The following is a 27,567-nucleotide window of genomic DNA, read 5'->3' on the forward strand; positions in this document are numbered from 1 at the left end:
ATGTTTCAGCATTTAATGTCAAAACTCTTCTGAAAGGAATTAAGTTTTCAATCCACAATGATAAGTCAATTCCTATCAATCAGAGCATATTTTAGACAGCTCTCATCCTTGTCTCTCTTATTTGCATATTCTTGTGAAGCAGATGCAGCCAGTAAACCAGTGTTGGTATTTCACTACTTGATTGCATGTATAAATAAGAAATGCTGATGATGATTGGCTTGACTAATTATACACGCTTATTCGAGCATCGTTTAATCTCATCAACTTCGCACTGATTTGTGTGGAGAGTCAGGACGTGAATATATAGCAGACAAACTGGAATGTTCTTATACTGTTTATTTAACATCAAACTCAAAAAAGTATTCTGCAGGAACTGCAAACTCAGCAAAAAATAGTAGACGGCGTAGCATCATGACACAGATGGGACCTTTCCAAGTGCAGACTTCCAATTAGAGCTGTGTGTCGTTACCATATACAATATATCTTACCACATAAAAATGTCTATCGTACGATATAATTCTCCATTAATTATTATATATTGTAATTTTAACAACTGAGCTGCGGTAAAATGGAACCACAGCAGCTGTTTTAGATGTCACTTGAAATAATTTTACAGAGTATGGATGTCAACAACGTAGCAGAATTGGACAAAACGCACAATGGAAGCCAAACCAACAACACTCGAAGAGGAATCTGGGCCAAAAAAAGTAAAAAGGATTTCATTTGTTTGGATCAAAAAAATTTAGACAAGAAGCAAACAACAGTAATCTGCAGAATCCTGCCGCCAACAAGTCGTTGCTAGCATCTTCAACATGTTGATTCTTTTCTATCACTTGAAGACATGACATGAAGTACAGGACAGAGACAGCAAACACTTCTGCGTGCACTAAATTATTTAGATTCCTCTAATATTTCGTCTCGAAATAAGCTTTCTACAACACTCAATCAATAAATCAATGTTTATTTATATAGGCCTAAATCACAATCTATGTTTATTTATATAGCCCTAAATCACAACGACATCCTCGGTATATACAGGCAAGGAAAAACTCACCCCAGTGAGACGTCGGTGACAGTGACTATGAGAAACCTTGGAGAGGACCACATATGTGGGCAACCCCCTGCCCCTCTAGAGGAGACCAAAAGCATTTGGATGTCGAGTGGGTCTAACATGATACAGTGGGGCAAACAAGTATTTAGTCAGCCACCGATTGTGCAAGTTCTCCCACTTAAAATGATGATAGAGGTCTGTAATTTTCATCATAGGTACACTTCAACTGTGAGAGGCAGAATGTGAAAAAAAAATCCAAGAATTCACATTGTAGGAATTTTAAAGAATTTATTTGTAAATTATGGTGGAAAATAAGTATTTGGTCAACCATTCAAAGCTCTCACTGATGGAAGGAGGTTTTGGCTCAAAATCTCACACGATACATGGCCCCATTCATTCTTTCCTTAACACGGATCAACCGTCCTGTCCCCTTAGCAGAAAAACAGCCCCAAAGCATGATGTTTCCACCCCCATGCTTCACAGTAGGTGTGGTGGTCTTGGGATGCAACTCAGTATTCTTCTTCCGCCAAACACGACGAGTTGAGTATATACCGAAAAGTTCTATTTTGGTTTCATCTGACCACATGACATTCTCCCAATCCTCTGCTGTATATATCAACTGTTGCAAAGCTGTGTCATCAACACTCACAAGAATAAAACTACTTTTTCAAAGTAATAAATTCTTATTTCAAGCATGAACAAAAAAATCTTAACTTTGACACAGTTTTGGGTTCATAATTAAAACAGATGACCGCTAAATGGACTTTGCTTTTTTATTTTCTTCCTTTTTCGGTCATTCGTTTCCTTTTATTTTAGTTTTGTGCGTAAATGTGTATGATTGTTAAATATGTCTAATCTGTACTGTTAAACTGGTCACACAAAATGGTTGATGGTTGAATATATGACCGAAATTAACTTATTTCATTCGTTCATACGGTAGTACAGTTGGCACAGTAGAGTAATTTGACGGTTAATATTCAAACATTCAACATGTGACATTTCAAACAATTTTGAACAGAAATAGTTCATGCACATTCAGATACATTTTTCAAATTACCGCATTTTTCGGACTATAAGTCGCAGTTTTTTTCATAGTGCGACTTATACTCAGGAGCGACTTATGTGTGAAATTATTAACACATTACCGTAAAATATTAAATATTATTATATAGCTCATTCACGTAAGAGAGTAGACGTATAAAATTCCATGGGGTTTAGCGATTAGGAGTGACAGATTGTTTGGTAAACGTATAGCATGTTCTACATGTTATAGTTATTTGAATGACTCTTACCATAATATGTTACGTTAACATACCAGGCACCTTCTCAGTTGGTTATTTATGCGTCATATAACATACACTTATTCAGCCTGTTCACTATTCTTTATTTATTTTAAATTGTCTTTCACATGTCTATTCTTCTCCTCTCTGAGCTGCAACCTTATCGTGGTAGAGGAATTTGCGTGTCCCAATGATCCTAGGAGCTATGTTGTCCGGGGGCATAAAGCCCCCTGGTAGGGTCTCCCAAGGCAAACAGGTTCTAGGTGAGGGATCAGACAAAGAGCAGCTCGAAGACCTTTATGAAGAAAAAACATCATGGACCCAGATTTCCCTCGCCCGGACGCGGGTCACCGGGGCCCCCCTCTGGAGCCAGGCCCGGAGGTGGGGCACGATGGCGAGCGCCTGGTGGCCGGGCCTGTTCCCATGGGGCCCGGCCGGGCACAGCCCGAAGAGGCAACGTGGGTCACCCCTCCAATGGGCTCACCACCCATAGCAGGGGCCATAGAGGTCGGGTGCATTGTGAGCTGGGCGACAGCCGAAGGCAGGGCACTTGGCGGTCCGATCCTCGGCTACAGAAGCTAGCTCTTGGGACGTGGAACGTCACGTCACTGGGGGGGAAAGAGCCTGAGCTAGTGCGCGAAGTCGAGAAATTCCGGCTGGATATAGTCGGACTCACTTCGACGCACAGCAAGGGCTCTGGAACCACTTCTCTCGAGAGGGATTGGACCCTCTTCCACTCTGGCGTTGCCGGCAGTGAGAGGCGACGGGCTGGGGTGGCAATTCTTGTTTCCCCCCGGCTCAAAGCCTGTACGTTGGAGTTCAACCCGGTGGACGAAAGGGTAGCCTCCCTCCGCCTTCGGGTGGGGGGACGGGTCCTGACTGTTGTTTGTGCTTATGCACCAAACGGCAGTTCAGAGTACCCACCCTTTTTGGGAACGCTCGAGGGAGTACTGGAAAGTGCTCCCCCGGGTGATTCCCTTGTCCTACTGGGAGACTTCAACGCTCACGTTGGCAACGACAGTGAAACCTGGAGAGGCGTGATTGGGAAGAATGGCCGCCCGGATCTGAACCCGAGTGGTGTTTTGTTATTGGACTTTTGTGCTCGTCACAGTTTGTCCATAACGAACACCATGTTCAAACATAAGGGTGTCCATATGTGCACTTGGCACCAGGACACCCTAGGCCGCAGTTCCATGATCGACTTTGTAGTTGTGTCATCGGATTTGCGGCCTCATGTTTTGGACACTCGGGTGAAGAGAGGGGCGGAGCTTTCCACCGATCACCACCTGGTGGTGAGTTGGCTGCGATGGTGGGGGAGGATGCCGGACAGACCTGGGAGGCCCAAACGCATTGTGAGGGTCTGCTGGGAACGTCTGGCAGAGTCTCCTGTCAGACAAAGTTTCAATTCCCACCTCCGGAAGAACTTTGAACATGTCACGAGGGAGGTGCTGGACATTGAGTCCGAGTGGACCATGTTCCGCACCTCTATTGTCGAGGCGGCAGATCGGAGCTGTGGCCGCAAGGTAGTTGGTGCCTGTCGGGGCGGCAATCCTAAAACCCCTTGGTGGACACCAGCGGTGAGGGATGCCGTCAAGCTGAAGAAGGAGTCCTATCGGGTCCTTTTGGCTCATAGGACTCCGGAGGCAGTGGACAGGTACCGACAGGCCAAGCGGTGTGCAGCTTCAGCGGTCGCGGAGGCAAAAACTCGGACATGGGAAGAGTTCGGGGAAGCCATGGAAAACGACTTCCGGACGGCTTCGAAGCGATTCTGGACCACCGTCCGCCGCCTCAGGAAGGGGAAGCAGTGCACTATCAACACCGTGTATGGTGCGGATGGTGTTCTGCTGACCTCGACTGCGGATGTTGTGAATAGGTGGAAGGAATACTTCGAAGACCTCCTCAATCCCAACAACACGTCTTCCTATGAGGAAGCAGTGCCTGGGGAATCTGTGGTGGACTCTCCTATTTCTGGGGCTGAGGTCGCTGAGGTAGTTAAAAAGCTCCTCGGTGGCAAGGCCCCAGGGGTGGACGAGATCCGCCCGGAGTTCCTTAAGGCTCTGGATGCTGTGGGGCTGTCTTGGTTGACAAGACTTTGCAGCATCGCGTGGACATCGGGGGCGGTACCTCTGGATTGGCAGACCGGGGTGGTGGTTCCTCTCTTTAAGAAGGGGGACCGGAGGGTGTGTTCCAACTATCGTGGGATCATACTCCTCAGCCTTCCCGGTAAGGTTTATTCAGGTGTACTGGAGAGGAGGCTACGTCGGATAGTCGAACCTCGGATTCAGGAGGAACAGTGTGGTTTTCGTCCTGGTCGTGGAACTGTGGACCAGCTCTATACTCTCGGCAGGGTTCTTGAGGGTGCATGGGAGTTTGCCCAACCAGTCTACATGTGCTTTGTGGACTTGGAGAAGGCATTCGACCGTGTCCCTCGGGAAGTCCTGTGGGGAGTGCTCAGAGAGTATGGGGTATCGGACTGTCTGATTGTGGCGGTCCGTTCCCTGTACGATCAGTGCCAGAGCTTGGTCCGCATTGCCGGCAGTAAGTCGAACACATTTCCAGTGAGGGTTGGACTCCGCCAAGGCTGTCCTTTGTCACCCATTCTGTTCATAACTTTTATGGACAGAATTTCAAGGCGCAGTCAAGGCGTTGAGGAGTTCCGGTTTGGTAGCCGCAGGATTAGGTCTCTGCTTTTTGCAGATGATGTGGTCCTGATGGCTTCATCTGACCGGGATCTTCAGCTCTCGCTGGATCGGTTCGCAGCCGAGTGTGAAGCGACCGGAATGAGAATCAGCACCTCCAAGTCCGAGTCCATGGTTCTCGCCCGGAAAAGGGTGGAGTGCCATCTCCGGGTTGGGGAGGAGACCCTGCCCCAAGTGGAGGAGTTCAAGTACCTAGGAGTCTTGTTCACGAGTGAGGGAAGAGTGGATCGTGAGATCGACAGGCGGATCGGTGCGGCGTCTTCAGTAATGCGGACGTTGTACCGGTCCGTTGTGGTGAAGAAGGAGCTGAGCCGGAAGGCAAAGCTCTCAATTTACCGGTCGATCTACGTTCCCATCCTCACCTATGGTCATGAGCTTTGGGTCATGACCGAAAGGATAAGATCACGGGTACAAGCGGCCGAAATGAGTTTCCTCCGCCGTGTGGCGGGGCTCTCCCTTAGAGATAGGGTGAGAAGCTCTGCCATCCGGGAGGAACTCAAAGTAAAGCCGCTGCTCCTTCACATCGAGAGGAGCCAGATGAGGTGGTTCGGGCATCTGGTCAGGATGCCACCCGAACGCCTCCCTAGGGAGGTGTTTAGGGCACGTCCAACCGGTAGGAGGCCACGGGGAAGACCCAGGACACGTTGCCAGATGAGGTGGTTCGGGCATCTGGTCAGGATGCCACCCGAACGCCTCCCTAGGGAGGTGTTTAGGGCACGTCCAACCGGTAGGAGGCCACGGGGAAGACCCAGGACACGTTGGGAAGACTATGTCTCCCGGCTGGCCTGGGAACGCCTCGGGATCCCCCGGGAAGAGCTAGACGAAGTGGCTGGGGAGAGGGAAGTCTGGGTTTCCCTGCTTAGGCTGTTGCCCCCGCGACCCGACCTCGGATAAGCGGAAGATGATGGATGGATGGATGGATGTCTATTCTTGGTGTTGGATTTTATTAAATAAATTTCCCCAAAAAATTGCGACTTATACTCCAGTGCGACTAATATATGTTTTTTCCCTTCTTTATTATGCATTTTCGGCAGGTGCGACTTATACTCCGGAGCGACTTATACTCTGAAAAATACGGTACAATAAAAAAAAAAATAGGCATATATACACATATATATACACATACATATACATATACATACATACACATATACTTACATACACATATACATATACTGTATATACATATACATACATACACATATACATATATACACATATACATACATACATACATACACATATACATATATACATACATACACATATACATATATATATATATATACGTATATATATATATATATATATATATATATATATATATATATATACATACATATTCCTTGCTCACCAATGACTGAAAGACCACGCACTTGGCGCGATGATGTCATGTTATCAATGGGAAAATGCATTTTTAGACCATATGATTTGCCTGAGCGGCTAGTAGACCCCGAGAGTAACAAGCGGGTCGCCTTGTTGCCTTTCCTTTAAGAACAATAAATTAGTTTTGAGTATAAGTTTGCTGGTTTCAACAAATGCCACATTGAGAAAAAAGGTCTGATATTTGTTTTTTCTACCAAGAAAAGTGCACTTGTCATTAGTGAGAATATACTTATTTTAAGGTATTTTTGGGTTCATTGAGGTTAGCTAATTTTACTTGTTTTGGAAAGTCTTGACGAGCCGAATTTGCTTGTTCTATCGGCAGATAATTTTGCTTAGTTCAAGTAAAATACCCTTCATTTTTGTGGGGTTTTTTTTCTTGTTTTTGAACACTGACTTTTTGCAGTGTTGATGATGACGTTGGGTACAGAAAGAAGTACACAGGCCTATAGACAAAGTTTAGGTGGCAGACTTGGGATAAAATTATAGTTATATTGATTTTTTTTACACGATTCTGTCTCTGTGTTGTTAGCTATCTAGCGAGCAAACTAAGGACAATTGAAGACTGCATCCTCCAGACGTCCAACAAGCCTCTGCATCATCAAAGGCGAACTGCCATGAAAAGTAAGGTCGGTATTGTAAATTGAGTATTTATGTCTCGGATGTGTTGAGTTTCCACCCGCTGTGGCCACAGCCATTTTTCTCTTTCAGCAAGTCATGTTTGTTTCCCTCGAGAAAAAAAAAACGAGCAATGACGTCAACTTGGATGAATCATTGCACCCCTATTGCAAACCGCACAAAACTACAACACACATCCGAAGATTGATGTGTGGGAGTCTGCGCCTCTAAACTGAAGCAATGTAGGTTTGGATACTGCGCTAAAGGGTACCCCTGCAGAAGTCTGAAAGGGGATTAACATTTCTACAACAACTAAGTCGCAGTTCTTTTTGTTGAACCCTCTAATTTCTGAAAAATTGAGTTTGTGCTGCCAAAGTTGTGTTACAGTCTGGCCCAGGGTTTGCTGAGTGTTGCTGTGAGTACATTTGATGTATTGCTCTGTAAACAACTCCACACCTTACCACTTTATTGGCTTTTTGGATACATAGAGAGCCATTCCTGTGAGCTTGTGACTATCGATATCTCGCGGGTTTGTCTCTGTGCGATATAGAAAATGACTATATCGTAATATTCGAGTGTACGTTCTCACGCAGTTGCTTTTAGCTGCGGGCATTACACTACAGGCGTTTCCCACTCTGTTGTCTCTCCTTCTCACAGAGACGTAAAACAAGCGCACCTTCTTACATACGTCACATACGTATACGCCCTCGCGGAGCAGAGAGGTAGCGGCATGGGTAACGCTAGCTGTGATGCTTGTGGTAATACGAGAGAGACAAGGTGCAAATCTGGTAACAATTGAAGGAAAAATTAATTCCCCAAAAAAACAGTACGGCCTTCTTTCATCTCCGTAATATCGCAAAAATGCGCTCCATTCTGTCCACTAAAGACGCCGAGATCATTATCCATGCGTTTGTTACGTCTCGCCTTGATTACTGTAACGTATTATTTTCGGGTCACCCCATGTCTAGCATTAAAAGATTACAGTTGGTACAAAATGCGGCTGCTAGACTTTTGACAAGAACAAGAAAGTTTGATCACATTACGCCTGTACTGGCTCACCTGCACTGGCTTCCTGTGCACTTAAGATGTGACTTTAAGGTTTTACTACTTACGTATAAAATACTACACGGTCTACCTCCATCCTATCTTGCCGATTGTATTGTACCATATGTCCCGGCAAGAAATCTGCATTCAAAGGACTCCGGCTTATTAGTGATTCCCAAAGCCCAAAAAAAGTCTGCGGGCTATAGAGCGTTTTCCGTTCGGGCTCCAGTCCTCTGGAATGCCCTCCCAGTAACAGTTCGAGAGGCCACCTCAGTAGAAGCATTTAAGTCTCACCTTAAAACTCATTTGTATACTCTAGCCTTTAACTAGACTCCCTTTTTAGACCCGTTGATCTGCCGTTTCTTTTCTTTTTCTCCTATGTCCCACTCTCCCTTGTGGAGGGGGTCCGGTCCGATCCGGTGGCCATGTACTGCTTGCCTGTGTATCAGCTGGGGACATCTCTGCGCTTCTGATCCGCCTCCACTTGGGATGGTTTCCTTCCTGCTGCCTCCGCTGTGAACGGGACTCTCGCTGCTGTGTTGGATCCGCTTTGAACTGGACTCTCGCGGCTGTGTTGGATCCATTATGGATTGAACTTTCAAAGTATCATGTTAGACCCGCTCGACATCCATTGCTTTTGTCCTCTCCAAGGTTCTCATAGTCATCATTGTCACCGACGTCCCACTGGGTGTGAGTTTTCCTTGCCCTTATGTGGGCCTACCGAGGATGTCGCAGTGGTTTGTGTTGTGGTTTGTGCGGCCCTTTGAGACACTAGTGATTTAGGGCTATATAAGTAAACATTGATTGATTGATTGATTGATTGATTGTCCGGCGGTGGTTTGGCTTCAAACAGACAACCGTAATTTGTCAAGTGTGGGGCAAAAGCACTACAGCAAGTAGTATTACTGCTAATATGTAGCATAATTTAAGGAAGAGTGCTTGAAAATCCGTGTGTCAACATTTCCCTTTGATGCCACACCAATAAAATGCCCAAGCAACCATTTCCACATCAACACTGTATGAAAAAAATAGTCAACAACAGAAGGAGATAACGTCCGCAGGAACCTCCCACATAGCGAAGGACATACACTATTTGATTTCCTATTATGCAGCTCATTTTTTTTGGACTGTTTTTGAAATATTTTGTGTGACAAAGTGCACTTTATTCGTTTTAAACTATTGCAGTGGCGTTCTGTACAAAAAGTGCACTTTAATTTAGTGTAGTTTTGATATGTCATCTTAGTGACATCATGCACAAAAGTGCACTCATAGCTTGTTTTAAAATGTGTCCGACAATCTTGCATTTTCTGTTTTGAAATGACATGAATGTTTGTACCACTGCTTAAAGGGGAACATTATCACCAGACCTATGTAAGCGTCAATATATACCTTGATGGTGCAGAAAAAAGACCATATATTTTTTAACCGATTTCCGAACTCTAAATGGGTGAATTTTGACGAATTAAACGCCTTTCTGTTTATCGCTCTGGAGGCGATGACGTCAGAACGTGACGTCGCCGAGGTAATACAGCCGCCATTTTCATTTTCAACACATTGTAAACATTGGGTCTCAGCTCTGTTATTTTCCGTTTTTTCGACTATTTTTTGGAACCTTGGAGACATCATGCCTCGTCGGTGTGTTGTCGGAGGGTGTAACAACACTAACAGGGAGGGATTCAAGTTGCACCACTGGCCCGAAGATGCGAAAGTGTCTGCCGCCAGACCCCCATTGAATGTACCAAAGTGGCTCCACATTTTACCGGCGATGACAGACATGGCACAGAGATGTATGGATAACCTGCAGATGCATTTGCAATGAATAAATTCAACGAAATCACAAAGGTGAGTTTTGTTGATGTTGACTTGTTTGCTAATCAGACATACTTGGTCGCGGCGTGACTGGCAGTTAATCGATGCTAACATGCTATGCTAATCGACGCTAACATGCTATTTACCGGCGGTGCTAAATCAGAGATGGCACAGAGATGTATGGATAACCTGCAGATGCATTTGCAACGATTAAGTCACAGTAATCACAAAGGTGAGTTTTGTTGATGTTGACTGCCAGCTAATCGATGCTAACATGCTACGCTAATCGATGCTAACATTCTATTTACCAACGGTGTTAAAGCAGACATGGTACAGAGATGTATGGATAACCTGCAGATGCATTTGCAACTATATTACGTTTCCTTCCACCCACATTTAATGCGAAAAAAACACTTACCAATCGACGGATTTAAGTTGCTCCAGTGTCAAAAGATGCGAAAGTCCTCATCGTTTGGTCCGCACATTTTACCGGCGAGGCTAACGCAGCAATTCGGCCATGCTATGGCTATGAAAAGCGTCAATAGCTATTCGCTCAATAGCTTCAGTTTCTTCTTCAATACTTTCATACTCCAACCATCCGTTTCAATACATGCGTAATCTGTTGAATCGCTTAAGTCGCTGAAATCCGAGTCTGAATCCGATACATCTTGCTGTGGTATTCCCATTGTTTGTTTACATTGGCAGCACTGTGTGACGTCACAGGGAAATGGATAGTGTCTTCGCAGAGAGCAAAAATAAGGCACTTTAAAGCTTTATTTAGGGGTATTCCGAGACCGGTAAAATTTTGAAAAACACTTAAAAAAATACAACAAGCCACTGGGAACTGATTTTTATTCTTTTTAACCCTTTTGAAATTGTGATAATGTTCCCCTTTAAGGTGCTTTTGTTGACCAGAGAGGAGAGTCTGTAGAGAAATCTTGATTGTTGGTTGACCTTTTTTTTATTAACTTGGTTGCCATTTAATCACAGGAAAGATTAGCCTCTAGAATGGTACCTAGGTAGGTGACCTCATCTTTCCTGGTGATAACAATGTCACCCACTTTAATAGACAGGCTGTGCAAACCCTGAACGAGTCGAGGCAATCTTAATAGTTTGGCTCTTGACCAATGAATATTGTGGAGAATGAGAGGCCGGAAGCACATTACACCAGTTTTAAAGTCACTGCATTGGTCATATTTGTGAATGTCCTCAATTAAACGCCCCTCTATATGCTCCATTGCTTCTTTAATGGAGGTTGTAGCTTTTATTGTTTTACTTTCGCCAGTTAGAAAACCCCAGAAATGATCTAGTACCAAGCTGACCAACCAAGCTTTGCGGTTTGTGTCACAGCTTAGGCGAAGCTAGATTTTTCTTTTGGGTATGTGCACATCAAGGTCCGTAGGAGGGTCTGCAGGGAGACTATAGTGGATTGAGGCTTTAGTGTTCGCCCAAGAAAAGGACTACAGTTTTATGTCATTTAATCACCGGTTTTAGCACCGCCACATATTGGTACCAATTATTCTCCACAAAAGAACTGGAGGTCATTAACTGAGACACCTACCTCACTTGTAGTGCAACAATAACAACAGAAGGTTAACACACAATGTAAGTTTTATCTCCTCTTCCCCTCTGTTCCTCAACCTCTGCACATTCAGTTTTTGCACTGCGCTCACTCAAGTTTTGACACAGCGCAATGTTTGTGCTCAAAAACTGGCAAAAAACTGGACAAATGTACGCTCTTGCTTGGCTATTTGTTCTACAACTACATCACTTAATACATTGCAAACAAAAGTACACAAATAAGTCAATGTTTATAAATAGTTACCCATAAATATGCAATAAATATATTAGGGCTGTGAATCTTTGGGTGTCCCCCGATTCGATTCAATATCGATTCTTGGGGTCACGATTCGATAATATAAAGATTTTTTTCGATTCGATTCTCGATTCAAAAACGATATTTTTCCGATTCAAAACGATTCTGTATTCATTCAATACATAGGATTTCAGCAGGATTTACCCCAGTAGAGTAGTAGATTTTTGTAAAAATATTTTATAATTGTAAAGGACAATGTTTTATCAACTGATTGCAATAATGTAAATTTGTTTGAACTATTAAACAAACCAAGAATATGACTTATTTTATCTTTGTGAAAATATTGGACACAGTGTGTTGTCAAGCTTATGAGATGCGATGCAAGTGTAAGCCACTGTGACACTTTTTAATTTTTATAAATGTCTTATGATAATGTCAGTGAGGGATTTTTAATCACTGCTATGCTGAAATTAGAACTAATATTGATACTGTTGTTGATAATATTCATTTTTGTTTCACTACTTTTGGTTTGTTCTGTGTCGTGTTTGTGTCTCCTCTCAATTGCTCTGTTTATTGCAGTTCTGAGTGTTGCTGGGTCAGGTTTGGTTTTGGAATTTAAATGAAAAAAAAATTTAAATGAAAAAAAAAATTGATTTTCAAAAAATTAGAATAGATTCCGAATTGCACAACATAAACAATTTAATTTGTATTCAAATCGATTTTTTCCCACACCCCTAATATACATACACCCCTAATAATATACACCCCTAATAATATATATATATATATATATATATATATATATATATATATATACATATATATATATATATATATATATATATATATATATATATATATATATATATATATATATGTAGTGAAGTGAAGTGAATTATATTTATATAGCGCTTTTCTCTAGTGACTCAAAGCGCTTTACATAGTGAAACCCAATATCTAAGTTACATTTAAACCAGTGTGGGTGGCACTGGGAGCAGGTGGGTAAAGTATCTTGCCCAAGGACACAACGGCAGTGACTAGGATGGCGGAAGCGGGAATCGAACCTGCAACCCTCAAGTTGTTGACATATATTTATATTTATATATATACCCGCGATCCTCGATATATCGTGGGTTTGTCTCTGTGCGATATAGAAAATGGCTATATCGTGATATTCGAGTATACGTTCTCACGCAGTTGCTTTTAGTTACGGTTTTAACTACAGGCATTTCTCACTCTTTGTTGTCTCTCCTTCTCACAGAAATATAAAACAAGCACACCTTCTTCCATATGTCACATACGTATACGCCCTCGCGGAGCAGAGAGGTAGCGGCATGAGTAACGTTAGCTGTGGTGCGAGAGGTAATACGAGAGAAAGAAGGTGCGAATTTGGTAACAAATGAAGGGAAAGTAATTCCTAAGAAAAACAACAGGGGGTCCATCGTCCGGCGGTGGTTTGGCTTCAAGCGGGAATATGTCGAACAGACAACCGTAATTTGTCAAGTGTGGGGCAAAAGCGTTGCTACAAAAAGTAGCATTACTGCTAATATGTAGCATCATTTGAAAAGTCACCCGCTAGAGAATGAAGAGTTCTTGAAACTCCGCATGTCAACATCTCCGTTCAGTGCCACACCAACAAAATGTCCAAGCAACCCCTTTTCACATCAAAACCCTATGAAAAAAATAGCCCACAACAGGAGATAACGTCCGCAGGAACCTACCACATACACTGTTTGATTTCCTATTATGCAGCTCCTTTTTTTGACTGTTTTTGAAATATCTTGTGTGACAAAGTGCACTTTATTTATTTTAAACTACTGTATTGTACTGGTGTTCTGTACAAAAAGCGCACTTTTATTTAGTGTTGTTTGATATGTCATCTTAGTGACATCATGCCCAAAAGTGCACTCATAGCTTGTTTTAATCTTGCACTTTCTGTTTTGAAATGACATGAATGTTCATGCCACTGCTTAATAACTGTTTGATAAATGCAGTTTTGCTAAATTGACTTCGTTGTGATTTCCTCCTGTGCATGAAAGTTTAAAATGAGCATATATTAATGCAGTATGAACAAAAATGTTTTAATATAGACACTTATAATCATCATACTGCTGTGATTATATGCATCAAGTGTTCATTCAAGGGTAAGGCAAAATATCGCGATATATATCGTGTATCGCAGTATATATCATGTATCGCGATACGGCCTAAAAAATATTGAGATATTAATAAAAGGCCATATCGCCTAGCCCTAGTCGAGATGCTCTAAAGTGCTCCAAATCTGATCTTTTCGCATCAGATTCAGGCCACAAGAGGAGTTGGTCCGAATCCGATTGGAATTTGATCTTTTCAAATGTTACTTTAGCCAAGGTAGCCCGTAAGGACCAGATGAGTCGCCCGCTGGCCTGTTCTAAAAATAGCTCAAAAAGCAGCACTTACCAGTGAGCTGCCTCTATTTTTTTAATTTTATTTATTTACCAGCAAGCTGGTCTCGCTTTGCTCGACATTTTTAATTCGAAGAGAGACAAAACTCAAATAGAATTTGAAAATCCAAGAAAATTTTATAAAATCTTGGTCTTCATTTGTTTAAATAAATTCATTTAATTTTTTACTCTGCTTTTTATAGCTTTCAGAAAGACAATTTTAGAGATAAAATACAACCTTAAAAATGATTTGGGGATTTTTAAACACATATACCTTTTTACCTTTTAAATTCCTTCCTCTTCTGTCCTGACAAATTAAATCAATGTTCAAGTAAATTTGTTTTTGTTTTTTTATTGCAAAGGACAATAAATACATTTTAATTCATTTTTTTCATTTTAGCTTCTGTTTTTTCGACAATGAATATTTGTTAAATCTTTCTTCAAACCTATTATGATTAAAATTCAAAAAAATTATTCTGGCCAATCTAGAAAATCTTTAGAATCAAATTGAAATCGTATTTCAAAGTCTTTTGAATTTCTTTTAAAATTAGAAGAAATAATGATTTGTCTTTGTTAGAAATATAGCTTGGTCCAATTTCTTATATATTCTAACAAAATGCAGATTGGATTTTAACCTATTTAAAACATGTCATCAAAATTCTAAAATTAATCTTAATCAGGAAAAAATTACTAATGATGTTCTATAAATTATTTTTTAAATTTTTTCAAAAAGATTCGAATTAGCTAGTTTTTCTCTTCTTTTTTTCGGTTGAATTTTGAATATTAAACAGTCGAAATTGAAGATAAACTATGTATCAAAATAACATTTTCATTTTTTTTATGTTTTCTCCTCTTTTAAACCGTTAAATTAAGTGTTTTTTTCATCATTTATTCTCTACAAAAAACCTTCCGTAAAAGGAAAAAAAATTATACGATGGAATGACAGACAGAAATACCCATTTATATATATATATATATATATATATATATATATATATATATATATATATATATAGAGAGAGAGAGAGAGAGAGATTTATCTATTAAAGGTAAATTGAGCAAATTGGCTATTTCTGACAATATTTTTAAGTGTGTATCAACCTGGTAGCCCTTTGCATTAATCAGTACCCAAGAAGTAGCTCTTTGTTTCAAAAAGGTTGGTGACCCCTGCTTTAGCCCAAACGGCAATGTGGCTTTTTCTTCAGCTTTGAGCGAGTTCCGTCATTTGTGTGCGCAGGAAAAGATGTAGCCTGCTAGCACAAGTGGATACGTCACCATGACATCTGGTTTCGGTGAGCAAAGTCTATTTTTGACGACCAAATTTTCGGTGCATCACTAGTCAATAGTGCGAAAATAATAGGCTATATGTAATACACGAATATAAATATTTTGATTGTTGAAGGTTCCAAAAACTACGCTGTGGCGCATTTGCTTGGATGTGAGTTGAAAAATAAAACTAAGGTTGATCCACGCTGATGTATGTGCATCCTCTATTTGACAACCCTTTCAGATATATTACCATATTTTGTGGACCAGATTAAAAGGCACACTGCCGATGAACAATCTATTTTGTATCTTTATTCACATATAAATCGCACCGGATTATAGGGCGCGTTAAAGGAGTACATTTTTTTTTTCTAAATGTAAAACACTTCCTTGTGGTCTACATAACATGTAATAGTGGTTCTTGGGTCAAAATGTTGCATAAATTATGTTATCATCAAGACGCTTTCTGACAGTCGCTTCAGGATGCGCCGTTTTGTGGGCGGTCTTATTTACATGGCTCACCATCGGCAGCGTCTTCTCCCCGTCATCGTTGTTGTAGCGGTGTAGCGTGCAAGGACGGGAGTGGAAGAAGCTTCAAAAGATGGAGCTAACTGTTTTATTGACATTCAGACTTTACTTAAATCAATAACGGAGCAGCATCTCCTCATTCGGAAACAACAACACCAGAAATGTGTCCCGTGAAAAAACGTCCGACCGGAACTGTCTAATAACTAAAGTTCCTTGGGTGAATAATGTAAAGTCACTACACCGGTATATTTAAGCACTTTCAGGTCGAGTTTACTGACAGATATAAGTAAGAACTTTACACTACTTTATATTAGAAATGGCAATGTTGCAGGATGAATGTCCCATAACAAGACGATAGAGAAAAACAAGAAGCTTATCGACTACGGTGTCGACACGGACTACAAAGGCGGACCAGCGCAATTTTTCCGGATTTATGCAGATCCCAAATACAGATCAGCAAGTACCAGAAGGTAAGAAATGTTGCTTTTGCATAACATTGCGAAAAAAAACGCCAAATAATATGTCTTACCTTATACACACACCATAAAAATACTTGTATGTTGCAGCACATCAAGCGGTGCAGCTTCACAGCTTACCAAAGTCATACTAAACCATGTTGATAGGTTTTTGAACGCTGTGTGTAATGTTCTTTATTTTCAATGGAAAATATAAAATGTTGATGTTGTTTACTTGAGTAATATTATCATCATACTGCATCCTACACTTATCTCTTATGTTTGACTGCCATCTACTGGTTACACCATGAACCAAATAAAATAGCTTTGAGGTCGGTAAGCAAAATTTGTCTATACATTAGGCACACCGGGCAATAAGGCGCACTGTCAAGTTTTGAGGAAAAAAAAGCATTTTAAGTGCGCCTTATACTGCAGATTTTTTTTTTTTTTAGATCAGTGCACACTAACAAGCCAAGGAAACCATTTTGAAACCCTTTTGTAGGTTTAAAAACCTAAAGCGCACGAATGTGCGTGTGTCACTGCAAAACACTTGTGGAATTATAAATTAATTTATGATCAATATAGAGATACACGTGCAGGTGTCAAAATGTTGCATGGATTATGTTTTACAAGTTATTTACAAGTTGCGCTTCCGGATGCGCCGATTTGTGGTTGCTCTTATTTACGTGGCTCACCCTCGGCAGCGTCCTCTCCCCATCATCTTTGTTGTAGCGGTGTAGCATGCAAGGACGGGAGTGGAAGAAGTGTCAAAAGATGGAGCTAACAACGTCTGATCGGAACTCTCTAATAACTAAAATTCCTCGGGTGAATAATGTAAACTCACTACACCGGTATGTTTTAGCGCTTTCATGGCGAGTTTACTGATAGATATAAGTAAGAACTTCACACTACTTTATATTAGAAATGTCCCACAACACCAAGATGGAGAAAAAGAAGAATCTTATCGACTACGGGTCAGCACAGACTACAAAAGCGGACGCGCGCGCATTTTCTTATGCAGATCCCAAATACAGATCAGCAGGTACCAGAGGGTAAGGAAAGTTGCTTTTGCATAATACTGCAAAACAAAACGTCAGATAATATGTCTTACCTTATACACACACCATAATAACATTAATCATATGTTGAAGCACAGTACAATCCATCAAGCCGCGCGGCTTAATAGCTTACCAAAGTCCTACAAAAACATTTTGATAAATTTTAGAGCGCCGTGTGTAATGTTTTATATCGTGGGTGTCAAACTCTGGCCCGCGGGCCAAAACTGGCCCGCCATGTAATTTAATTTGGCCCTTGAGGCAATATCAATTTAGCATTAGAGCTGGCCCGCCGGTGTTATACAGCGTCAGTGCCACGGTAACACCGCATTCACCACTAATACTCATACTTGCCAACCCTCCTAATTTTCCCGGTGGACTCCCAAAGTTCAGTGCCCCTTCCGAAAATCTCCCGGGGCAGCCATTCTCCCGAATTTCTACCAATTTCCACCAGGACAACTATATTGGGGGCGTGCATTTAAGGCACTGCCTTTAGCGTTCTCTACAACCTGCCGTCACGTCCGCTTCTCCTCCATACTAACAGCGTGTCACATAATATTTGTGGCTTTTACACACACACACACACACGCACAAGTGAATGCAAGTCATACTTGGTCAACAGCCATACAGGTCACACTGAGGGTGGCCGTATAAACAACTTTTGCACTGTTACAAATATGTGCCACACTGTGAACCCACACCAAACAAGAATGACAAACACATTTCGGGTGAACATCCGCACCCTAACACAACAGAACAAATACCCAGAACCCCCTGCAGCACTAACTCTTCCGGGAAACTTCCAGCAAACTGACCAATAATTAATGTTTTATTCATGCATTTTCTCTTGCTACTTCAAGGCTTGAATGTTTAGTTAATTCATTATTATTATTTTATTTTCAAATGTATTATTAGCCTGTGGAAAAAACCTGATATTTACCTCAGAAGATTGCAAATAGAAAAAAAGGCATAAATATTTGATATGCCGTTGATGTTTGTTTAACTATTATTATTAATATTTGAAACTGGATTTTACATGTCACTAAAGTTATATAAGCCTTGCTTGTTCAATATTCAATGCAAAACTTGTTTGGGTCCCTATTAAAAGGTTAATTTGTTCAAACTTGGCCCGCGGCTTTGTTCCGTTTAAAATTTTGGCCCACTCTGTATTTGAGTTTGACACCCCTGTTTTATATTGTCAATGGAACACATAACATATGGGTGTTGTTTACTTGGGTAATATTGCAGTCTACACGAAACTCTTATGTGTGACTGCTATCATATTGCAGTCTACACGTATCTCTTATGTGTGACTGCCATCTACTGGTCAGACTTATCATTTCACCATGTACTAAATAAAATAACTTTGATGTCGGCAAGCACAGCAAATATGATTACGTAAATTAGGCGCACCGGGTTATAAGGTGCACTGTCGAGTTTTGGGAAAATTAAATGATTTTTAAAAATACTGTACATCTAGTATATCAAAATAAACACTATAATAAGATAAGTGTAATGCCCCCAAGTCTGCAAGGCTGCTTTTTCCGGCTTCCGATTGGACATAATGGGCATGACAGCAGGTGTATGTGTTTGTGTGTAAATATAGATAGTTTTGAAACTACTCTTGTGTGGATGGAGATCGTGTTAACCTTGGGTATGGGTTTTTGAAACTATGCATGTTTGTGTGAACGTGGCCTTAAACCGTTGATGACAATTTTAATTGTATTTTCAAGAAAAATAGTATTGCTCGTATTCCATAAGGACTGAAAAGTCACTAACTGACCTTGTTATTTGCAAAGCCCAGTTTTGTCACCGTGTGTTTTTTCATTGTTTCAGCAGGATTGTTTTATCGTTGGGCAGGATGGAAAATGACCTCTGTGCAAATGAGAAATCCTTGGCCAGAATCCATCCGCAAGATCACAGCTCTCTGTATTTGCTTGGTAATCCACCATGTGTTCAGAGCGCTCACATTTGGGCTTTCAAAATAAAAAAGGGGGGTTAAACTCCAGGGTAGAAAATCACTTTGAGAAAAGATGGTTTCACTCTTTGCTGGATGGTAGTTTTGTAAACAAACTAAAAATGCCGTGTGGCTATTTTGTAGATTAAAAACCTTGAAGAACTTGCTCTTATCGTCAGGCATAGATTTTATGGGTTAACATTTTTCAATGTTAAAAATGCCACAGACAAGATCTGATTATTCACCATCTGCATTGGGAAAATCCATCCATCCATTTTTCTACTGTGTGTCGCTTTTGGGGTTGTGGGGACCTGGGGACTATACCAGCTGCACTGGGGCCGAACACAGTGTACAACCTGGACAAGTCATCACCTCATCGCAGAGCCAACACAGATAGACAGACAACATTCACACTTACATTCACACACTAAGGCAAATTTGATTGTTGATAGAAATTGATACTTTCACAAAAATGTAATCAAATAATGAATTCCTAGTAAATGTGATTAGTTAGCAAAGACTATATTGAATTATGTTTTTCAAAAAACCTATACATATCTGGGGTGAGAAATGTTTCATGAGATTAGAGTGCGTTATGTACAATCTCTGACTTTATACGTGGGCCTTTAAAAATATTATGGGACGCAGAAAGTGGGGTTAGCTCTTGGCAAGGTTAGCAATCTGCAGGGGTTAACTGGCATGAGTTGTGGCCCACAGCAACGGCTGTTGTTGGCTGTGTGTTAACTTTGTTGTTAGCGCTAGTTTTAGGAGACCAATGATGATTTTAATCACTTGGCCCGGTGTATAAAATCAAGCACTTGGGAATGGAGACTGTTTTTACAAACCTTTCTGAAAGAATGGGCCACTCTCAGTGATTTCCAGCGTGGAACTCTCATAGGATGCTACCTGTGCAACAAATCCAGTGGTGAAATTTGTTCGCTCCTAAATATTCCAAGGCCAACTTTATTATAAGAAAAGTGAACATTGTGGGAACAACAGCAAGTCAGCCACCAAGTGGTAGGCCACGTAAACTGACAGAGGAGCATAGTGCAAAGAATTTCTGCACAGTCAGTTGCTACAGAGCTCCAAACTTGATGTGACCTTCCAATTAGCCCACGTACAGTACGCAGAGAGCTTCATGGAATGGGTTTCCATGGCCGTGCAGCTGAATCTAAGCCATACATCACCAAGTCCAATGCAAAGCATGGGATGCAGTGGTGTAAAATCACAATTTTCCATCTGGCAATCTGATGGACGAGTCTGGGTTTGGAGGTTGCCAGGAGAATGCTACATTTTGGACAGCATTGTGCCGAGTGTGAAATTTGGTGGAGGAGGAATTATGGTGTGGGGTTGTTTTTCAGGAGTTAGTTCCAGTGAAATTAACTTTGAATGCTCCAGTATACCAAAAAATGTTGGACAATTCCATGGGATGGCACTTCAAGTTCATATGTGAGTAAAGGCCAAATACTTTTGGCAATATAGTGTAATTACATTGCAATAACACAGGGCTCCCAAGTTTCAGAAAGTAACAAGAGTAAGTAAGACTTTAGTGTCATGATTTTTTTGGCGTAGATTTACACCTTAAGACTGATGTCCTCACCTTCCGCGTCTTTCACTAACTTATTTTTTATTATTTCCCTATCTCTATTATATTTGTGAATAGTGAAATATATTTACATAGCGCTTTTCTCTAGTGACTCAAAGCACTTTTACATAGTGAAACCCAATATCTGAGTTACATTTAAACCAGTGTGGGTGGCAGTGGGAGCAGGTGTGTAAAGTGTCTTGCCCAAGGACACAACGGTAGTGACTAGAATGGCAGAAGCAGGGATCGAACCTGGATTCCTAAAGTTGCTGGCATGGCCGCTCTACCAACCGAGCTAGACCGCCCCACAAATATATATTTCCTACACTTTAGTAATTATAGAGGGGGGGGGGAGTTATCAATGTTTGGATGCATTGCAATTCGGACGTGGGCGATTCTAATATTGATTAGGAACTTTAACAATCGATTATTGATTTGCTGTAAATAAAGAAATGCAGACAGTTGTAAAGTTGTCTGTCTGCAACGAGCCACCTCACCAAGAGATCCGACTGACTGCTTTATTTTGTATGTTCCAGTTCTGCACAAATGTCCATTCATTCAATAAATGCAAAGGGAATCAATTCAACTGTTTCTTATTACAAGTGCACCGGTTTTAAAAGTTGGCAAGGGATGAATTCGTATTTAGTGAAACAAAAATACATGTAAAACTGCATCAATATACATAAATTAAAGATGCATCCATAATCGATTTTTTAATCAAATCTAAGCTCCTGAATTGTAATCATAATGAAATCGATAATGATATCTTCCTCTGTTCAAGTTATATTACCTCTTCTTTATTCATATTATCTTGCCATTTTTTTTATTGACCTTACCACACATTCACCACATTTCAGGCTTTACTTATTAAGATTTTCAAAACTATTTCATGGATTCAATCATGTCTTGCTCCTGAAGCTTTATTGATTAATGCTGATTAATGCACTGCAGAAGTCTGAGCACAAAACTCGTCGACTTTATTTTCCTCTGTCTATTTAACTGCCATATCAATTGCTATTAATTCCCTTGTAAAAACAGATAACTTGTCACTAATATATATATATATATATATATATATATATATATATATATATATATATATATATATATATATATATAAACACAAGAAAACAAAGTTTCGAATAAAATAATTTGTGACAAGTTATCTTTTTTTAAGGGAGGATTAATATATATGTATATATATATGTATATATATATATATATATATATATATATATATATATATATATATATATATATATATATATATATATATATATATATATATATATATAATATTGTCTGTCTATCAGTGTTGGCCCAGCGATGAGCTGGCGAATTGTCCAGGTTGTACCCCACCTTCCGACTGAATGCAGCTGAGATAGGTACCAGCACTCTCCGCGGTAGAAAATGGATGGATGGATATATACATATACATATATATATATATATATATATATATATTTTTATATATATATATATATATATATATATATGTGTGTGTGTGTGTGTGTGTGTCTGTGTGTGTTAAGTCAGGAATAAACACAGAGGCTATTTCATTACTACAAGTCTGTTTATATTATGTATGTATGTATGTATGTATGTATGTATGTATGTATATATATATATATATATATATATATATATATATATATACACATATATATATATATGAATATATATGTATGTATACATACATATACATATATATATATATATATGTATGTATACATACATATATATATATATATATATATATATATATATATATATATATATATATAATAAAATCCCCTAAAGAGCAGGGAAACCTGCAAAACAGGCTTGTAGGGATGAAATAGCCTCTGTGTTTTTTCCTGACCGAATGTATATTTCGCTCTTTTACGGTATTGAGCACTGTATAGTGGATAATCCCCAGAAACCTTGACTATCTATATATATATACTTTATATTCTGAGCACGATGATGTCATGTTATCGACATGACAATGCATTTTCAGACAATATGATATGCCTGAGCAGTGAGGAGACACCAAGAGTAACTAGCGGTAGAAAATGGATTAGAAAGGACAGATTAAAAAAAATTATAAATAAAAAAATAAAATTTGGCGGTCCGTAGTTTGGGGACCCCTGGCTTAAATGGTTTGAATAGTTGTTTATGCATTTGTTTAGTTATTGTGCACATTCCAACAAAATGTAGATACAAATTAATAACACACATTTGATCTAATGATCTAATGTGTGATGCTGAAAAATTTAATTATCCTGAAGGAACTCTCCTGAAGGAATAAATAAAGTACTATCTAATCTAATGTATAACAATATTAACACATTTTAAATTGAATGAAATAAGCTTTGTGTAAATGTGTTATTGTGTTTACTTCAGTTACTTGCCGAAAAAAACTATATCACTTCCGTAGTTGCTTGTCAAAGTATTGGCTCGAGACTTGAAAATGGATTGGGATCGGAGCCCAAAAATGCAGCATCCCTCAAGCAAACAATCGAAAATATATTCATGAAAGATACAATATTATCTCTAACATATTTATGTCTTCAATCGATTTGTCAAGGCAAGGTTACCTTGAGTCCTCCGCACTGTGCCGCTGAGCCTTGGTCCACTCCTGTGATGTAAATACCCAAAGTGTATTCTGCTCCACCTCGAATCATAAGACCAAGAGACCGGCCATCATCCAGAACCAAGTTGACCTGTCAATGACAGAGAGGTTGTTAAGGACTGCATAAACATGTAGAAGAATGGAATATTCGGATACTTATTTCTCACGAGTCAGTATTGCTCATTTCAGCCTGATCAGTCTCTCCAGAAAATTACTTTGTTGCTATCGCGCCAATTCAGTTTAGTCTTTATATGAATGGACCATGCACAGAAACATTAAGATCAAAGACAGATATGTTCTGTACCAGATTATAGCTAAATAGCTCATTTCCATCTGCAGTCCCTGGCTACCTAAAATAAAAGGATACAAAAATAATGCAATAAAATTATGACAATAAAATCATACCATAGCAAGTAAACAAATTAATAAAAGTCATAAAATGCCCTTTCATGGACACATATTTAAAGGGGAACATTATCACAATTTCAGAAGGGTTAAAACCAATAAAAATCAGTTCCCAGTGGCTTATTTTATTTTTCAAAGTTTTTTTCAAAATTTTACATCTCCCGGAATATCCCTAAAAAAAGCTTTAAAGTGCTTGATTTTTGCTATTTGCGATGTCACTGTCCATTTTCCTGTGACGTCACATAGCGATTCCGATACAAACGATGGCGAATAGCACAGCAAGATATAGCGACATTAGCTCGGATTCAGACTCGGATTTCAGCGGCTTAAGCGATTCAACAGATTAAACATGTATTGAAACAGAGGGTTGGAGTATGGAGGCAGATAGCAAAACCGAAATTGAAGAACAAACTGAAGCTATTGAGCGAATAGCTATTGACGCTATTCGGCCATGCTAACGCTATTCTGCGTTAGCATCGCAGGTAAAATGTGCACACCAACTGATCAGGACTTTCGCATTGACACTGGATCAATAAGTCAATAACAACAACACTCACCTTTGTGATTTCGTTGACTTTATCGTTGGGAATGTATCTGCTTTAAGTGTCGCAGGATATCCAGGTATTCTTGCCATCAATGTCGTAGCATCGCCGGTAAAAACCAAACGAGGGACTTTCGCATCTCTTGAAACTGGAGCAACTTAAATCCGTCGATTGGTAAGTGTTTGGCATTAAATGTGGATGGAGGGAAAGGCTGGATGTAAATATAGCTACAAATGTGGCATAATGCACACAGCTAGCCTAAATAGCATGTTAGCATCGATTAGCATGCTGTCCTAATCAATGCACATTCTACGTAAATCAACTTGAATCCGTCCATGATCATGTTGTTACACCCTCCGACAACACACCGTCGAGGCATGATGACTCCAAGGTACCGGCAAACAGTCGTAAAAACGGAAAATAACAGAGCTGATTTGACTCGATGTGGTAGGGAAACATGGCGTTGAGGACCGATGTGACGTCACGTTCTGACGTCGTCGTTGAGAGAGCGATAAACAGAAAGGCGTTTAATTTGCCAAAATTCACCCATTTAGAGTTTGGAAATCGGTTAAAAAATTATATGGTCTTTTTTCTGCAACATCAAGGTATATATTGATGCTTACTTAGGTCTGGTGATAATGTTCGCCTTTAATATAAAACCACACCTCATTTACAACATCACACAAAGACAATACATGCTCTTGTTCACATCTGTCATCATTTGTAAAAACAACCATGATTTTAACAGACAAACCTCACAATGTCCAACATAAATGCTGTCATGGATAAATATAATACACATTAAGTTGATTTGTCAAACATAGTGGCCACCTTAGTGACCGTGTGAGCACCTTTGATTGCTCCAAAGCCACTTTTTAACTTCAATTGTGAATGAAGAGTAATCTGTTAGCCTTTACAAGTTTGTGGTGAGGTCGTTCCATTCCTTTATGTATGAAAAGGCTGATTTTGCAAAAGATGTTTTACACCTTGGTACGCTACACTGCCCCCTGGTGGAGGCTCGTGTGTTTCTAGTTGTCACAAGGCAGAAGTAAACTGGACAAAGTGCTTAAGTGGCGCTGGTGCAGTGTTATTTAGGATTTGATGGGCCACTCATATTGATGCTAATCTTTGAATGTTAGCTAAATTTAACAATCTATATTTTTGGAGAACTAAACAGTGATGGTGATGTTGTGGTTTTCGGTCAAGGATTTTAAGCGATTCATACGAATTCAACCAATCCCTGGTGAATTATGTGCAGCCTCGCAACTTTGCCTCAAATGTTCCGTACTTTTCGGCCAATTGGTGTCTTCTTTTGCCAAATGACTTAGTGTCTGAGCAGCGCTAAAACGAGCATGTCAACTGTCTAATCCAGGGGTCGGCAACCCACAATGTTGAAAGAGACCGAAAACAAAAATAAAAACCTGTTTGGAGCTGCAAAAAATTAAAAGCCTTGTATAAGTGTTATAATGAAGGCAACTTATTATTTAAGTGTCTATATTAGCTATATTAGACTACTATCAAATATAACGTAATACAGTAAATTTGGCAATTAGCTCCAAGTACCGTATTTTTCGGATTATAAATCGCAGTTTTTTTTCATAGTTTGCAACATATACTCCGGAGCGACTTATGTGTGAAATTATTAACACATTACCGTAAAATATTAAATAATATTATTTATCTAATTCGCGGAAGAGACGAAGAAAATGTCAGCAATCGTCACACATACGTCAACCAATAAGAATTCGGCGGGGGAGGGTCATGGCAGAAGTGCATTGTGGGTCATGGGATGCTAACTGCTATATGCTACTGCCGTAGCTATTAAAATGGATCATTTCAACGTTGGCGGTAACTTATAAAAACTGAGAAGGGCAGTTTAGCTCGGTTGGTAGAGTGGCCGTGCCAGCAACTTGAGGGTTGCAGGTTCGATTCCCGCTTCCGCCATCCTAGTCACTGCCGTTGTGTCCTTGGGCAAGACACTTTACCCACCTGCTTCCAGTGCCACCCACACTGGTTTGAATGTAACTTAGCTATTGGGTGTCACATGTAAAGCGCTTTGAGTCACTAGAGAAAAAGCGCTATATAAATATAATTCCCTTCACAACTAAAATGGCACCGAAAAGGAAATCATGTACTACAGATTACATGCTGGACGTAGTGAAATATGCAGCAGAAAACGACAAGAGGAAGCGGCGCATACCTTTGGAGTTGGCGGAGTTGTTTAGAAGTGACATCGAGAAAGAAGATTTCATGGGATTTATCGATTAGGAGTGACAAATTGTTTGGTAAACGTATAACATGTTCTATATGTTATAGTTATTTGAATGACTCTTACCATAATATGTTACGTTAACATACCAGGCACCTTCTCAGTTGGTTATTTATGCGTCATATAACGTACACTTATTCAGCCTGTTGTGTCAGGCTTGTCCCTGACAGTTTGGTCTATGTCTTAGTTTTTCCTCTGCATTTGTCTTTGTTTCCTGTCTTTAGTTCCTGTCAGCACTCTTATTTTGGTTCTGTTTCCTGTTTGTCTCCCTGAGTGCTGTGTCCCCTCAGCTGTGGCTGATTGGCACCTGGCCACACCTGGTGTCAATCAGCCAGGCACTATTTGAACCTGTTTTGTCCTCCAGTCAGAGGCTGGGTTATTCTGTCAGTTTGTTGGTGACGAACCCCAAGATGCAGAGAAGGAGGCAGGCCTTGTGTAAGAAAACATGATTTAATTAAACACTAAAACAAGAACAAACCAAAAGAGTACCAACAAAAGGCGCGCACGAGGCGGATAAAAAACTTGTCTAAGAACAAAAACACTTACTGTGATACGACGGAACTATGGCATGAGCAGACTGAAACGAAGTAGACAAAGCTACAAGCGACAAGACAGGTAGTGGTGACATGTTGTTCACTATTCTTTATTTATTTTAAATTGCCTTTCAAATGTTTATTCTTGGTGTTGGATTTTATCAAATACATTTCCCACAAAAATGCGACTTATACTCCAGTGCGACATACATATGTTTTTTTTCCTTCTTTATTA

At 40.0% G+C, this 27,567-nt stretch overlaps 1 protein-coding gene across 5 annotated transcripts in view; it reads right to left on the reverse strand.

The window, feature by feature from the left end:
- The window catches only part of whrna (whirlin a), a 289,942-nt gene that overhangs the window by 125,851 nt on the left and 136,524 nt on the right, over nt 1-27,567 (reverse strand). For all 5 annotated transcript variants that reach the window (XM_061876910.1, XM_061876907.1, XM_061876909.1 and 2 more), the window contains exon 3: nt 23,549-23,674. In XM_061876910.1, coding sequence (XP_061732894.1) covers nt 23,549-23,674 — 126 coding nt within the window. The remainder of the gene's footprint in view (nt 1-23,548; nt 23,675-27,567) is intronic.

Source organism: Nerophis ophidion, linkage group LG17, assembly GCF_033978795.1.
Source record: "Nerophis ophidion isolate RoL-2023_Sa linkage group LG17, RoL_Noph_v1.0, whole genome shotgun sequence".
Lineage (NCBI taxonomy): Eukaryota > Metazoa > Chordata > Actinopteri > Syngnathiformes > Syngnathidae > Nerophis > Nerophis ophidion.